At 44.9% G+C, this 16,608-nt stretch overlaps 2 protein-coding genes across 2 annotated transcripts in view; one reads left to right on the forward strand and one right to left on the reverse strand.

Moving 5' to 3' along the window:
- Spg21 (SPG21 abhydrolase domain containing, maspardin) overlaps positions 1–9,790 on the reverse strand; it is a 29,470-nt gene extending 19,680 nt beyond the window's left edge. Inside the window, exons 1-3 of the mRNA XM_052188006.1 lie at positions 9,562–9,790; positions 5,236–5,322; positions 1,934–2,095 (exon numbers count right to left, since the gene is read on the reverse strand). Of these exons, the coding sequence (XP_052043966.1) occupies positions 1,934–2,095; positions 5,236–5,298 (225 nt within the window). The 5' untranslated portion in view covers positions 5,299–5,322; positions 9,562–9,790. The remainder of the gene's footprint in view (positions 1–1,933; positions 2,096–5,235; positions 5,323–9,561) is intronic.
- A 41-nt stretch (positions 9,791–9,831) lies between these two features.
- Positions 9,832–14,514, forward strand: LOC127688897 (ATP synthase subunit e, mitochondrial-like). The gene is made up of 3 exons (XM_052188007.1): positions 9,832–9,919; positions 11,578–11,719; positions 13,930–14,514. The coding sequence occupies exon 3, from the start codon at positions 14,002–14,004 to the stop codon at positions 14,224–14,226; it is 225 nt and encodes a 74-aa protein (XP_052043967.1). The 5' UTR covers positions 9,832–9,919; positions 11,578–11,719; positions 13,930–14,001; the 3' UTR covers positions 14,227–14,514.
- Positions 14,515–16,608: the final 2,094 nt, after the last annotated feature.

Raw genomic sequence — 16,608 nt, forward strand, 5'->3', positions numbered from 1 at the left:
TCCGTCTATAGTAACTGAGCGTTCTGCTGGGTGTAGCAGCCTGGACTGGCATCTGTGTTCTCTTGGGGTCTGTGTGACATCTGCCCATAGTCTTCTAGCTTTCATAGTCTCTGGTGAGAAGTCTGGTATAATTCTGATAGGTCTATCTTTATATGTTACTTGACCCTTTTCCCTTACTGCTTTTAATATTCTTTCTTTGTTTAGTGCATTTGGTGTTTTGAGTATTATGAGATGGGAGGAATTTCTTTTCTGGTCTAGTCTATTTGGAGTTCTGTAGGTTTCTTGTATGTTCATGGGCATTTCTCTTTTTAGGTTAGGGAAAGGGCCAGTAAATATCTTCAACAAAATTATTAGGTTCTATAATTTTGTTGAAGATATTTACTGACCCTTTGAGAGTCTTCGCTCTCTTCTATACCTATTATCCTTAGGTTTGGTCTTCTCATTGTGTCCTGGATTTCCTGGATGTTTTGGGTTAGGAGCTTTTTGCTTTCTGCATTTTCTTTGACTGTTGTGCCAATGTTTTCTATGGTATCTGATGCACCTGAGATTCTCTCTTCTATCTCTTGTATTCTGTTGCTGATGCTTGCATCTATGACTCCTGATCTCTTTCCTAGGTTTTCTAGCTCCAGGGTTGTCTCACTTTGTGATTTCTTTATTGTTTTTAGTTCCATTTTTAGATCCTGGATCGTTTTGTTCATTTTCTTTGCCTGTTTGAGTTCTCCTGTAAATCTTTAAGGGATTTTTGTGTTTCTTCTTTAAGGGCTTCCAGCTATTTACCTGTGTGCTCCTTTATTTCTTTAAGGGAGTTATTTATGTCCTTTTTTCTTGTTTTTTGTTTTTTTTTTTTTTTTTTTCCTTTTTGGTTTTTTGAGACAGGGTTTCTCTGTGTAGCCCTGGCTGTCCTGGAACTCACTCTGTAGACCAGGCTGGCCTCAAATTCAGAAATCCACTTGCCTCTGCCTCCCAGAGTGCTGGGATTACAGGCGTGCACCACCACCACCGCCCGGCTATTTATGTCCTTTTTAAAGTCCTCCATCATCATCATGAGAAGTGAATTTAGATTTGAATCTTGCTTTTCCGGTGTGATAGTGTAGCTAGGACTTGCTATGGTGGAAGAATTGGGATCTGATAATGCCAAGTAACCTTGATTTCTGTTGCTTATGTTCTTACGCTTGCCTCCCGCCATCTGGTTATCTCTAGTGCTGCCTGCCCTCGCTATATCTGACTGGAGCCTGTCCATCTTGTTATCCTGGTTGTACCAGAACTCCTCAAACTCAAGCTGTCTCTGTGATCCTGTGATCTTAGGTGTGTTTGAGCTCCTGGGCCTCTGGGACCCTGAGATCCTGGTGTGACCAAGCTCCTGTGATCCCATGATCCCATGATCCTGGGATGTAAAAGCGCCTGAGAGTGGAGCTTCCTCTGGGTGTTGTGGGACTGGCTGTGGAGTTTGTGCCTTGTGCCACAGGTCTGCTCAGGGCACCAGCAGGGCACCAGCAGGGAACCCGAGCCACTGGTCTGACGGAGTTCCTGCATGCCTGGGTCCCGCTGTCCCCAGTTATTCCCAGAAACACCCTCACTCTTAAAGAAATTCAGAAGGACAGTGGGACACTAGATCAAGCCCTAAGCCTGTTAAGAAATACTCAGAAATACAAAGCCTTTTTCAACGGCACCTTGAAGATACTTTAAAAGAAAAACAGTGCGGGGTGCACAGCTTGGAGGTGTGGTGCCGCTTATGAGAAGCATTCACTTGGTATGGCGCTCTCTCAGCCATGGGTTTGATGCACCAGAGAAAACTAAAGGCTGTGTGACTGAGAAGTAAAATGGGAAAATATAATCTTACTTCAAATAAAGAGTTTCCATTACTATAGTTAGTCAGAAACAGAAGGAAAAAGCCCAGGAATGTGAGATTCACTGCTGAAGCAGCCATACTTACAGCTATAACCCGGTAACCCCATCCAGTCAAAGCCAAGATCTGCTGGAAAAACACATCTGCAGTTCCACTGACGGGAGGAAGAAAGATGAGAGGACACCTGATACTTCTGGGGCCAGCGTCGTAGAGCGACCAGATCTTACTGTCATCGTCATCCACGATTATCTGGAGGGAAGATTAAAAGGGGGAAAGAAAGGAACGTTTCATGACTGGGGGTTGAAGGTGCTGGTTTATAAGAGTCACTGGCAATTGTAATAGACCTACCATGATTACAAGACAATATGGGGATCGCAGGTGAGTACCCACAATACACTGCTCTGGTTTCCTTTTCCTTAGTGCACTTTATAAACTTCCAAAGAACAGATTCTTAACTGTTTCACTGTTCTGTTCTCAACTGAACTGTCTATGCAGAATAATGGGAAGTCTGTTTTGTTTTGTGAACACTAAACTCTACATGGCGTTTTATATTTTTCACGAGTGTATGTGTATGTGTTTGTGTGTGTGTGTGCACATAAGAACAGTTTGCAGTCAATCTTGAGTGCTGGCTCAGAGGACTGGCTGGGGTTAGCAGGGTCAGAGATTGAATACGGCAGGCAAGGAGGAACCGAGAATCTGGCTCTGGGAGAGCTAGGCAGGCCCCAGATGCTTCTGGAGCCAATGCGGAGCAAATGTGAGAGGGAGGAGGGGATTTCATTGGCAGATGAAGGACCAGGTAAGTGTATGTGTTGTCACTGGCTCAGGAAATGCTCCAAACTGTTCACTTGAGCATGTGGGAGAAAGTAAATTGTTTTTTAGGAAGGGGACGTGGAGGAGGTTGACAGAAGCCTTTGTCATTTAGTGTTCTTAGCCTGACAGGGAAGAAAGAGCATGAAACAAGGCACGTCAAGTACATCACACAAATCCAGTGCAGGCTAGTTATTATTATACGTCACTGCACCCATACCTGCCAGTTCAAGTCAACAGCTATCTTTTTTACCCTGAGTGTTCCTAGCTAGCAGGACTGTGGACTCCACAAGTCTCTCTATGGGTAGCAACTGACTAACCAGGGTCATTGGTGTCACCAAGAGCTGACAAATGGGGCGAGGCAAAGTCCAGGGAATCCAAATAATTTACCTTGGGCCTTCCTGACGGGTGAAAACATATCTCATGTTTTTGACCTCTGTATTGTGCCATTTGTTTTGATTCCTATGTATCTTTTCCTGTGATTACTTTTTTTTTTATTTTAAAAAAGCAAACAACCAAACCCAATGACCTCTTCAGCCTACATACACAACAAATCCCAAGTCTTGTAAAATCATGTAAGAAAGCAAAATTTCAATCTTCTAGAGATTTGTTTCAATAACTAACTTGGGAGGAAAGTAACACAAATACCAGGTTCAGAACAGTAGCTTCTACACATATATTTTGAAACAGCATGTTCTATGAATTGACAGAGGCATTCTGAATACACCATAAATACCTAAGGATATTCAACTTCCTCTGAGTTCTCTGAATGCCAGATTCACCAGAACTTCATCAGAACACACAGTATCTGCTTGACAACTTTTGTTTTTGTTTTATTCAAGGCAGGGCTTCTCTGTGCAGCCCTGGCTGTCTTGGAACTTAAAACCAAAGCACTATAAAATTTCAAGCAAATATATCATGAAAGATAAGTGTGGGGGGAGGACCTATCAATGAGTGACTTATAAGAATATTTAGGCTGGCTTGGGGGTCTTGGGACTGACTGAGGGAGCTTGCTGAGGAAGTGCATCTATCAAGAGTTCATGGGGAAAAAAAAGAGTTCATGGGAGTTCCTTGAAAGGGAGAAGGACCCTACTTCAATGCTGACAACAGTTTCCTGGGAAGCAAAGAGTAAAAGAAGCTCCCTTTGTAAGCAGTCCCAGTTAGTATGACTTTGAAGCCAGATTTCTTTGCTTTTTAAACCAAGGTTTAGTAGGCAATATGATCTCTGATCTCTAATATGCTAGTTAACTCCACAGTCCTCAGGTTTCTTGTCCGTAGCTTATACCTTGTCAAACTGTTGGGAGCATTAAGAGTTTTCCAATGGTGCCAGAGATATTAGCAGGAAGCCTCTGCCTGGGCAAAATGTAGCTCAGACTTCTATATAAACTATATAGACTTGCACCATACTTTCTCAGCTATCTGCTTTGCTAAAATGATTATAACAGACGGCACTGATGATCCTGACACCACAGTATTCAATACTGCTGCAGCAAAGACTCCCTCTGTGATAGAAGTGGTCTTTGTCTAGGATTAGCATGGGGCTCATAGTCAAATTTCAACTGAGGGTTTACAGACATCCTAAGCAAATGGGCTCCAGAGGATGACCAGGGTTGAGTGAGTGCATCTGCAGTGTCTGGATGAGAATGGTGCTCAGAGGCTCATAGATTTGAATACTTGGCTGTCAGCTGGTGGACCTGTTTGGGGAGGATTAGGAGGTGTGGCTTTACTGGAGATGATGTGTCACTGGGGATGGGCTTTGAGATTCTAAGTTTCCCAGTATGTCTTCCTTTACTTCATGCCTGTTGATCAGGAGGCTGTGAGCTCTCAGCTACTGCTCCAGCACCAGGCCTGCCTACAATGCTCTCTGCCACGATAGCCACAGACTCTAATTAACCCTCTAAAACTGTAAGCCTCAAATAAACTTTGATAAGTTGCCTTGGTCATGGTTTTAGGAAAGTAGTTAAGAAAGGGTCACTGCGCCTGGCGGTGGTGGTGCATGCCTTTAATCCCAGCACTTGGGAGGCAGAGGCAGGTGGATTTCTGATTTTGAGGCCAGCCTGGTCTACAGAGTGAGTTCCAGGACAGCCAGGACTATACAGAGAAACCCTGTCTCGAAAAATGGAAAGGAGAAAGGAGAAAGGAAAGGAAAAAGGAAAGGAAAGAAAAAGGAAAGGAAAAAAAAGGAAAGGAAAAAGGAAAGGAAAAAGGAAAGGAAAAAGGAAAGGAAAGGAAAAAGGAAAGGAAAGGAAAAAGGAAAGGAAAGGAAAGGAAAGGAAGAAAAAATGTCACTGCACACAGAATTCTATGAAGCTTAAGTTTCAGGAACAGAAACAAATAACTATACTATCTATATTTTACTACATTATCCGAGGTTGAGTATGGAGAAGGAATTACAAATAAGAAAATCTTTACACTCCAAAGCTGACTGCATGTGACAGGGAATGGGTGAACTTTACACTGTGTAACGTCTAGTCACAGTATTTGGCAATAACATTCACTCTTGTACAATACTGAGGCACAGCTTCTAAACCACATGAAGTATCAGCTTTTGTGATTATGAACTGCAGTAAAATTGCACTTACCTTTTTCAGGGGAACGGTACTTCTAAACCAATTATAATCTGGAGAGACTTTGATCTCTCCCATGATGAGCAGAAGCAGAGGTTAACCCTGAAATAAAAGCAGATGACGGTTTCACAGAGAGAACTCAATGCAAAGGCTGGTCTAGCTGCACCAACAACACTTTAACCAAAGAAGCAGGGTTGTTAGCCTCATCCATACAGATTTAAACTAGACAGGACCACAGGAAGGATCCCTTTAGTAGCTCCAAAAGAGGACTCTGGTCTTGCAGAATTAAAGAACCATACTGGATACAGAATACTCTTTCTTTTACCCCATCCTACTTAGGAGACGCTGAGCTCTTCTGACAGCCCCTGAAGAATCCATTTTAATAAACTTCCCATCTGCTCATAGGACATATATGACAGAGGGGTTGGCAAGCTTGTTTTCAGATGATTCACAACATGCCAAAATCTAACTTTAATTCACATGTAGCTAACGCCCAAGAAGAGTGGGAGGGACAAACATGCCATTCGCACTGATGTGATTAAAAGGTACAAAGGCTGAGATGTAGTGGGTACGGCAGAGCCTTTGCCTGACGAGCACAAAGCCCTGGGTTCAGTCCTCAGTGCTGCAAAGTTACACAGACGTCTCTGAAACACCTGATACACACGTAAATATGCTGTAACGTACAACAGAATGTTTGTCTCTAGAGAAAAAAGGTATGTCTTCTAGTTTGTTTTTTTTGTTGGCTTTTAATTTTTGAGGCTGGGTTTCAATGTGTAGCCTTGGGCTCTCTTAGAACTCACTCTGCAAACCAGACTGGCCTCAAACTCAGAGATTCACCTGCCTCTGCCCATCACAGATTAACGGGTGGTCAGCATGTCCATGACCTTAGTTAAAGTCAGCCACCTCCGAGCTTCTTTCCCCTCCGTGGGTTTCATCTTTGTTTCCCCAAAGCCTAGAACGGCTTGGCAGCCAGCCCGCCTGATCTGCTGACTGCAGGATGACTAACTCCAGAAGAGCCTGAAGTAGGCCCTGCGAGAATCCCTCCTGATCAAGTTACCTCCGGGCGCGAACTGCCTTTCCTTCTTTGCTCACACAACGTCATCACAGGAACCTGAGATTAAGGTTTCCTGGTGCAGGTTCTTTTCTGTCAAGATGGGCACTTCCACGCATCCACCAGGAAAGACTCACACACTTGCCTCGCCCGGTGCCCCCCACTTCCAGGGCAGGACTAGACACCCTAGCAGGGTTGAGTTTGAGAGTCCAGGACTTAATTCTAGGCTGACTTTTAATTTCCATTTTAGAAAAAGCTCGGGACTGGCAAGGGGCAGAGGTTTCAATAAAGCTCTTCCTCATTCCTCGGTCCTCCCTCAGGAACACAACACTGGCCTGCAGCCTCTGAGCGTCACTAAACAGAACTTCCAGCAAACGGAGGCAGTCCAACGTGATACTCTAACTACAGGACTGATGGAATACTGGTCTCTCTTAGCTCAAAGCAAAGAAGATGCTTTAAGAAAGGGTTGTTAAAATGGTAAATTGTTTTAACATCAAGTAAATCACCACCAGTCTTGTGCTGAAACCAGTGTGCACAGGTGTGGTTATAAACACGAAAACAAAGAACACAATCCTTTACAAAATCCATTTTATCTAAAATATTAACATGTTTAAAAATATCTAAGCCATTTAAACTATTTCTTTTAGCACATCTTTCACTGTTTAAAATTGTTTTTATTTGATAGCTTCATACATTTATGTAGTACATTTTAGTTAATTTAACCTTCCTGTCTCCCTTAAGTTATTACTTTAAAATGAAAGCAACTAGCAACACATACAGCGAATCCTGGAATATTTTATATTAGGACAGACTTGAAATACCACCACAGCATCTGTATACTTCCAACTGGAAACATTTTCTAGAATGTCTGCAGGAGAGAAAATTAAAAACAGGCTAAACAGCCAGGTGTGATGGTTCACATCTTTAATCCTAGCCCTCAGGAGGCTGACAGCTAGCTCTCTGAGTTCAAGGCCATCCTGGTCTACATAGTGAGTTCCAGGCCAGCCAGAGGTATACAATAATAGTAAGACCCTGTCTCAAACACACAAAATTAAAACATCTATCAATTTGTTAAAGTTTATTTCTAGGATCAACCACCTTACAAAAAAAAAAAATTATCCACAGTTTTAATCAGCTGCCATTCACAAACCAAACTAAGGTACAAGCACACAGGCAGCCACACAGATGAATTACTCACTTCTTTCCCACAGCAGGAGAGGGTAGTCCTTACCAAGTCTTCGGTATAATTCACAAGCACCTCAGAACTGAACACATTACAACTAATCTTGATGCATACGAGATTCTACACAGCTGTGAGGACACTTTTGCAAGGACAGGTGATTCTAACACTTGTGCTAGTTTGGTGGTAAGGAAAGGCCAAACAGTTACCAAATGTTGTGTGTGACCAGCTGACCGCTAGGAAGTTAAAAAAAAAATCCGCTGCAAAGCTAAAGCAGCTGTGAAGGCTATGAAAAGGAAAGTTTGTTCGAGCTCTCTTTCATCCACTTAAGCCGGATGCTTTTCCAAGTCACAAGAGAAACATTATAAAAAATCTGTGGCCCAGAAAGTTAGCTGAGATTGTGACCAAACTGGTCAGGATGAAAAGGAACATAGGCAGTGAGTTCAGGGCAGATTTGCTTTCTCCTGACTCTGTTCTTTACAAAAACAAAAGCACCTGTTCAGGCTGGTGAGGAAAAAGGACCAGAGATAAGCTTTTTTTTTTTTCAAAGATTTATTTATTTATTATATGTACGTACACTGTAGCTGTCTTCAGACACTCCAGAAGAGAGCATCAGACCTCATTACAGATCGTTGTGAGCCACCGTGTGGTTGCTGAGATTTGAATTCAGGACCTTTGAAAGAGCAGTCAGTGCTCTTAACCTCTGAGCCATCTCTCCAGCCCCAGTGATAAGCTTTAATCAAGGAAACCCCTCCCCTCGATGGAAAGGACACCCAGTTCTTTCTGGACCTTGTGTTAATGGACAGTAAGTCTGTTAGTTGTGAGCATGTACTTGTCCTTTAGAGTTTCAACAGAATCTGTAGGTCATGGTTGAGGAAATAATCTTTACAAATGTTTGACACATGGTCAGTCACAGATTGCTGGTCCTTCATCTCAATGTACAGTTGACTTACATAGGGACAATCTGTGATTTTTAATACAAGCAATAAAAATGTATTAGAACTTGAGCATCAGCCGGGTGGTGGAGGCGCACGCCTGTAATCCCAGCACTCTGGGAGGCAGAGGCAGGCGGATTTCTGAGTTCGAGGCCAGCCTGGTCTACAGAGTGAGTTCCAGGACAGCCAGGGATATACAGAGAAACCATGACTCAAAAAAACCAAATCCAAACAACAACAACAAAAAAGAACTTGAGCATCTCTAAGTGACACAACTATGACTCTCGGGTTGGAGAATACTCACTGTGAGCTTTTACTACCCGAGCTACATCTAAGGCCCTGAAGCAGGATGCTTCATATCTTCACCCTCTGCCACACCTGTATGTGTTAAAATGCTATCTTTTTGGAGATTTCTTCAGGTAAGATTTATCCTTTCTCCAGGAACCTATCCACTTCTAAACGTCCTGAGAGGAGAAGCTGCCTGAACGACATCTTTCTCTCTGACACCTCGTTTCAAGAGTCCTAGTGTAAAAGCTTTTTGAAAATTCATACATCACTATTAGACGACTTCCCAATTTGCAGAATCCTTACAAAAAGGGCAGCTGGACCACTGAAGACGGAGACAAAGCAACAGCATCAGCACCTAACTTCTAACTCCCTGGGAAAAGAAGAAAAAAGGGGCACTCTCTCGCGCTGCTACATTCTTCATGACTCATTAACAGGCCTCACACCTATTCTGAGGTAGGATCTTCAAAACAACTCTACTCGCAGCCTTTAAAAGTTGACTGAAACCAAAATGTTCCTGAATTGTTGGCCCACAGCCCCAGGATGGGTGGCTCAAGAAAATGAGGGTGTCTAAGGATTTTGTGCACCAATCGCCATAGGGGCCGCCCTGGGTTCCACTAGCTCAGACACAACAACAATCCGCAATGATCCGAAGCTGGACCTTAGGACACAGGCACATACGTTCACGCATAGGCGCGCGCGCGCGCACACACACACACACACCCGCACACGCGCGCGCGCACACACAGAAATATGGATCACGTGCATGGTCACAAGGACCTGCCCACCCGTGAACTCTGCTCATAAGTCACGCATGCTCGATACACGCCCACCTACAACCCTACACGCACCACACACCCACACTCGGCTTTCCAGGGCCTGCCCCTCACCTGCCGTGGCCGCTCCCGCGTCCCTTTCTTTCCAGCCTAGACGGATCTTCGCCCCGATCTGGGCGCAGCGGATGCAGTCTGCGGGGCGCGGGTGGGCCTGGCGACCGCAGAGCACACACCCGGCGAGCAGCGGGCACAGGGGGCGCGCGGCCGAGCAGCCAGAGGCCGCCGCCTCCCAGGTCTGGAACGGGTAGCTCCCCGGGCGCACCTCCCGCTTCCGGGTTCCGAGGAGGCGGGACCAGATGGTGAGGAAGGGGCGGGGCTCTGGCGGTTACTATGGCGACGGGGCTGGTGAGGGAGACCGTTGGAGACTTCTTGCGGCATACTTGAGGGCTGCGGAGGCTGGCGTTGGATAAGGGTCAGTCCTAGGTTACTTCTAACAGGAGCACGGAGGAGGAAACTATGGTAGTGAAAGTCTGGGCTGTGGGCCCCGGGGATCTGCTTCTGACTTCAGTTTTAGGCGTCTTCATGCTTTGGAGAGAGACACCTTTGGGCCATAGCTTTGGTGAATGGGCCTTAACATAGTCTTTTTTAAAAAAATTAGTATATGTCAGTTCATTACAATGGCTTAATTAGGACATTTTGATACCTATATAAAGAATTTTGGAGCCGGGCGGTAGTGGCACACGCCTGTAATCCCAGCACTTGGGAGGCAGAGGCAGGTAGATTTCTGAGTTCGAGGCCAGCCTGATCTACGGAGTGAGTTCCAGGACAGCCAGGGATATACAGAGAAGCCATGTCTCGAAAAAAACAAATCCAAAAAAAAAAAAACCAGAATTTTGCTCATCACCCTCTGTTAGTCTATGCCTCCCATGCCCCGCTCCCCTTTAGTTTCCCAACTGCATTTGCTTTCTCAGCAAAATTGTTTTTACCTTTTGTACATAGCCCTCCTGACCTCCTTTCGAAGCCTTGTCTCCTTTTATGGCTTTGTGCTGATGGTGAGGAGACATACTCAGCACTGGTTTGCCCTCTTCTGTTAAGCACAGTGTAATCACTGTTCTTAGGAGAGATGTGGCAGATGCCACGACACCTTTCAGTAATTGCTTACAGTTTTGCTATAAAATAATGCATAATAATATTGAGTGACCTGTCAATCTTGTTTGAAAATTTGTAAGGTTCCTAAAGCAAGATCCTAATGTTTTAGGGAGAACTTTTATAAAATATTTTTATTATTATTACCTTTAATTGTGTGTGTTTGTGGGAGAGTATGTGGTGTACATGAGTGTAGTTTGTAAGGAGGGCAGAGGAGGTGCTTAGATCCCCCAGAGCTGGCATTACAGGCATTTGTGAGTTGCCCAACATGGGTGTAAAAGCAAGATGTATTCTTAACCTCTGACCAATCTCTTAACCCCTAGATTTTAATCATCCCCACCCATGTGTGTGTGTGTGTGTGTGTGTGTTGGTTGGTTGGTGCCTGCTGAGGCCAGCTTTGGATCCCCGGAGCTGCAGATGATTGAGATGGATTTCCAGCCTGACTGAGTACTGGGAACTCAGCTTTGGTCCTCTGGAAGAGCAGCAAGTTTGTTAACCATCAAACCATCTCTTCAGTCCTAGAGGGCACAAACAAAAACAATGACTCAAAAACAAAACAAAACAAAAAACATTGGTCTGTGTCTCAGGAGTCTTAGATTGCAGTCTAGAACTTAGACAAACACCAGACACATTTCCCCAGAGCATAGTGATGTCTCAGCTCTCTAAAGGTAATGCAGAAGGATCTCAAATAGTGTATCTCAAAGCTAACTGAATTGCTCAAAATGATAGCAAAAAGTGGCAGATACAGTATCTGAAATGACCTTCAACAAGCTCTCAAAATTCAGAGCTCTTCACCAAATACATGGTAGATAGACTTTGATGTATAAGTATATATTGTATATATGTAATATATATGTGATTTTATTACAACGTGAGCAATCTAACATTGTTTTGTGTCTCTTAGAAAAGTCCCACGGTGTTATTTGAATCCCCAGTTGTTGTACAACACATGGTAAGCACACTTTATTTTTTTGCCCTTGACAGAGTGTTTAACATCTGCGTGTCCAGCTGTCTCAGCACACAGCTGTTGGCAGCTGACTTCTGAGCGAGGCAGGCCACAGCTTGGGCAGAGTGCGAAGAATTTGCAGCTGTCTTGTGTGGCGTCTGCCGGAAGTTCCCACAGCAGGTATGTACAGCATCTGTGCCTATGTGCGGCTCTAATCGGAAAGCTGGAATGTTCACAAAATATGCTGTGACTACCAAGCAGCGTAAACAAGGGGCCAAATGGCTTGTGGATTTGTCCCAAATTTTAGGCATGTAGAGGGAAACTGGGGAGTGTGTCTTAAGATATAATCTTATTCTGTAGATCTGGCTGGCTGGAATTCAATATAAAGACCAGGTGTAACAGGCCCCAGACTTTAGTACGACTGAATCCATGATAGAAGTGTCATTCAGGCTGTAAAACCCAACACATATACAGTACCACCTGCCAAAAATGAAAACAAAGACCTAATCCATCAAAGTCCATAGTTCTAGGAAAATCTCTAATTATACTAACCTTGCTTTTTGGCTTTTGTAGTTCTGCTTCTGGCTAACTGGTCTTGTTAATTGAAGTATGTCAACCCAGGGAATGTTTTTTTGTGCTCAAAAGTTCACTCTGAGGGCCAGAGAGATGGATCAGCGGTTAATAATACTGACTGTTCTTCCAGAGATCCTGAGCTCAATTCCCAGCAACCACATGGTGGCTCACAACCATCTGTAATAGAATCTGATACCCTCATCTGGTGTGTCTAAAGACAACTACAGTATACTCATATAAATAAAAAATAAATATTAAAAGAAAAGTTCACCCTGAAAAAGGCTCAGGGGCTATGCTATGATCCTAACATCCAATGTAGTTGCCAGAGGCTAATAAAGACTTTCTAGTGGGGCAGTGGTGGCACACGATTTTATTTTTATTTATTTTTTCGTTAGTTTGTTTGGTTTTTTTGTTTTTGTTTTAGTTTTTTGGGGTTTTTTTTGGGGGGGGGGAGGGACAGGGTTTCTCTGTGTAGCCCTGGCTGTCGTGGAACTCACTCTGTAGATGAAGCTGGACTCGAACTCAGAAATCGCCTGCCTCTGCCTCTCAAGTGCTGGGATTAAAGCCATGTGCCACTACTGCCCGGTGCCCACATTCCTGCTCGCCACATCCAGAGACTGCTCAGGAACCTCAGAAGAAACTGTAGTGTAAACTGCTGTGCTCTCCTGCACTGTCCAGACATTTTCATTATTATATTCACCAGTGTGACTTTAAGTCACTCCACAGCCCCACTCTGGAATTTATAGCAGCACAGTGACACTGCCTGCCAGCTTGCAGGTTCACGTGATGCTTGCATGAGGAAATACACATGAATAGACATTGCAAGGGGTGAGGAGAGCAACTGTAAGGTGTTATCATTAGTGCACTGAAAGATAACAAAAGGGAGAGGGTGTCTTGCATTGCCAGGAAAGAATATGGCACTCTAGAAAATGGGAGGATAAGCCGGGCGTGGTGGCACTTGGGAGGCAGAGGCAGGCGGATTTCTGCGAGGCCAGCCTGGTCTACAGAATGAGTTCCAGGACAGCCAGGGCTACACAGAGAAACCCTGTCTCAGGAAAAACAAAAAAACAAAAAAACAAAAAACAAAAAACAACAACAAAAAAGACTTTTTATTGGCCTAAACCAATGTCTGACCAGTCTTCTCTGGTGAATACCTCACAACACAGGTTTGCCTCAAATTTATAGTGGTCCTCTTGCTTCTGCCTCCTGAGTGCTGGGTTACAGGTCTGCCATCACAATAGACTTGTTTCTCTTTGACAAAATAATACACACACACACACACACACACACACACACATTCATGTCTGAGAGAGATATACATTAAAGGGCTGGAGGGATGGCTCGGTGGGTAAGAGCTTTTACTGTTCTTGCAGAGGACCTGAATTCAATTTCCAACTCCCATATTAGGTAGCTCAAAACCACCTACTTATAACTCCAGTTCCTGGGGATCTAATTATCTTTTCTGGTTTCTACCAGCACTTGCACATGTACACACACACACACACACACACACTTAAATTTTACTTATGGGCTGGAGTTGGCGCAGTGGTTAAAAACACTGGCCCCTCTAGCAGAGGTCCTAGCTTCAAACTGTAGCAATTATATGGTGGCTCACAACCACCTGTAACTCCAGTTCCAGGAGATCCAATATCATCTTTTGGGCTGGTTGGCAGTGCATATCTATGGTGCATATACATACACTAAGGCACACACATACAAAATAAAAGATAAAGTAAAAATCTATTAACATATTACTTGTTCTTAGTATAATTACAACTATATTCAGAACTAAAGTCTACTCTTAAATCCTTCCACAGTTTCCCATTGCCTTCAAGTTGCTATCTAATAAGAAGTTTTGAGGCCCAAGGTGAACTTCGGGTGTGAAGGTCATGGACCAAAAGGTGCCCCCGGTTAGGGTCTCTCCGCTCATCAAGTTCAGCAGGTACTCCGCTCTGATCCTCGGCATAGCATACGGCAGCAAGCGCTACAGTTACCTGAAACCCCGGGCAGAAGAGCAGAGGAGGATAGAAGCGGAGGAAAAGAAGAGACTAGATGAGTTGAAAAGGATTGCGAGAGAATTGGCAGAAGCTCAAGATGACAGCATTCTCAAGTGAGGCACCAGTGAGCTTGCCCTTGGTAGTCTAAGCTCCACCCCACACTTACCTGGCAACAGCCAGGCATGCCCTGCCCCATTGACCTGGCCCACTATAAAAGGGGCTACTTGCCCCTCCTCTCTCTCTCATCTCTCCTGCTTCTTGGCACTCTCACCCCTCTGCCCCTCTTGGGCTCTCCTCCCCTCCCCCCTCTCCACTTCTCTACTCTCTCTCTCTGTCTCTCTCTCTCTCTCTCTCTCTCTCTGTGCCTCTCTAACTCCCATCCTCTGCCCTGAATAAACTCTATTCTATACCATGTCTGTATGCGTGTAGTTCCTCGGGGAAGAGGTGCCTGGGCATGGGCCCGCCTGGGCACCCCCTTCCCCCACACCGCCATGCCACACTCCCTAAACCCCTCCCCCTCTCTTTTTATGACCCTTCACTTGCTTTCTTCAGTGGTTGAGGATGAATAAAACTTCATGGTGTGGGGGGAAAAAAAGGTTTGACTAGGTCTGGCTCTCCAAATCGGCTCTCTGTGGGCCCAACTGTAACAACTACACAAAGGGCCCTTCCCCTCCCTCATCTGATGAGGTTAGGCCTTGGATCTAAAATGCCTCCCTTTATTGGGCCCATTTGAGTATTCCCAGAAACCAGGGATTTGTTAAGAAGTGACTGGAAAATACTTTTTTTTAAAATTAAAAACAACACTGTTTCGCGCTACCATCTTTTGTTTTGAGACAGATCTCACTATGTCGCCCAGGCTGGCCTTGGATTTGAACCTGGGCTCTTCCTGCTCCAGCCTCCTGAGTGCTGGGTTTACCAGAGCATGCCATCACACCAGCTTGAACACCATCCTGTGGGATACATGCAGATGTACAGATGTGAGTGCACAGTGCACACTTGTGGGTGTGCACACAGTCATTGGTCAGTGTCAGGTGTCTTCCTCGGCCGCTCTCCACCTCATGCTTTGAGACAGCGCCTCTCACTGAACCTAGGCCGGCCAGTGAGCCCCCAGGGCTTCCTGTTAGTCATCTCCTAATCACCAGGATAACAGGGGCACTGACTTTCTACACAGCTGCTGGAGATCTGGACTCGGGTCCTCATGCTTAAGAAATGATTAACCACGGAGCCATCTCCACAGCACGGCAGCCATGGACACCACCGCTCTGGGTACCGACTTCAGTGCCAACATGCCAAACAATGCTGTCTCCCCACTGCTAGATGTCACAGTGCAGTGGGTTATAGGGAGGGGTCAGACGCTGGATAGGTATTCTAGAACTGCCAGAGAAACATGCTGACTTGCCTGTCCTCTAGATTGTGACCTAAAGGTCCCATCAGACAGAATATTGATGATGCGGTTATTGTGATTAATAATTTATTAGTCGCCATCTGTGACTTAAGAGCCCTGAATTTGAGGCTGAGGCTACAGCTCAGTTGGTAGTTTCCTTGTGTAGCACACAGGAAACTGTAATTCCAGCGTTGACAAGGAGGCAGACAACACTGGGGATAAGGGGGAGAAGAGAGAGAAACAAACGCATACATACAAACACACAGAGACACACCTTCTAATTCTATCCTTGGACAAGACATTTCCCTCTCTCCAGGCCTGGTGGTCTCTGTTGTAAAATTAGTTTATTTGCACTAAATCTCTATGTTCTAATTGTAAGATCAGAATCCTATCAACTTAGGGACTATTTTGGGTTTTTTTTTTAAAGTCAGGTTCAGATGTAGCCCAGGCTAGCCTCAAACTTGCTATATAACTAAAATGTCTTTGAACTTTGGGTCTTCCTGCTTCCACCCTTTGCTTGCTGGGATTACCAGCATGCATCTCTTTATGCAGATTTGTGGACCAAACCTAGGGCTTCAGGCAAGCTAAGCACACACTCCACTAACAGGGCTATTCTCCTCAACCCCTATTAAGGAATAAGAGCAAGAACTTTCCCTCAGAGATGCTCTGATAATCTCCCACTCCCTACTGTTTATAGAGCAGCCCAGGGCTGTGGACACAGCTCATAGGTATAACTCTCTAGCAGGCTAAGCCCTAGGTTTGACCTCCAAACAGAAGGAGAGGCCGAGGAGGAGATGGGGGTGGCTCTGGAGAGATGGCTCAGGAGTTAAAGGGACTGGCTGCTCTTCCAGAGGTCGATACCCAGAAGCCATATGGTCTCTCACAACCATCTGTAATGGGTTCCCACGCCATCTTCTGACATGTATGCATACAGGCAGAAAGAGCACTCATGAACATAAAATACATAAATCTTAGACACTACAGCCGTGAGATGGGCGGGGGATGGGTGAAGAAGTGTGCACCTCTCAGTAAAGCACTCGACAGGCCCTGGCTTCCTTTCCCAGTGCTAAAATCAGAGAGAAGAAAACAAGGGGGCCTGGTGTCTGACCTCTGGC

This window comes from Apodemus sylvaticus, chromosome 7 (genome assembly GCF_947179515.1).
Source record: "Apodemus sylvaticus chromosome 7, mApoSyl1.1, whole genome shotgun sequence".
Taxonomy (NCBI): domain Eukaryota; kingdom Metazoa; phylum Chordata; class Mammalia; order Rodentia; family Muridae; genus Apodemus; species Apodemus sylvaticus.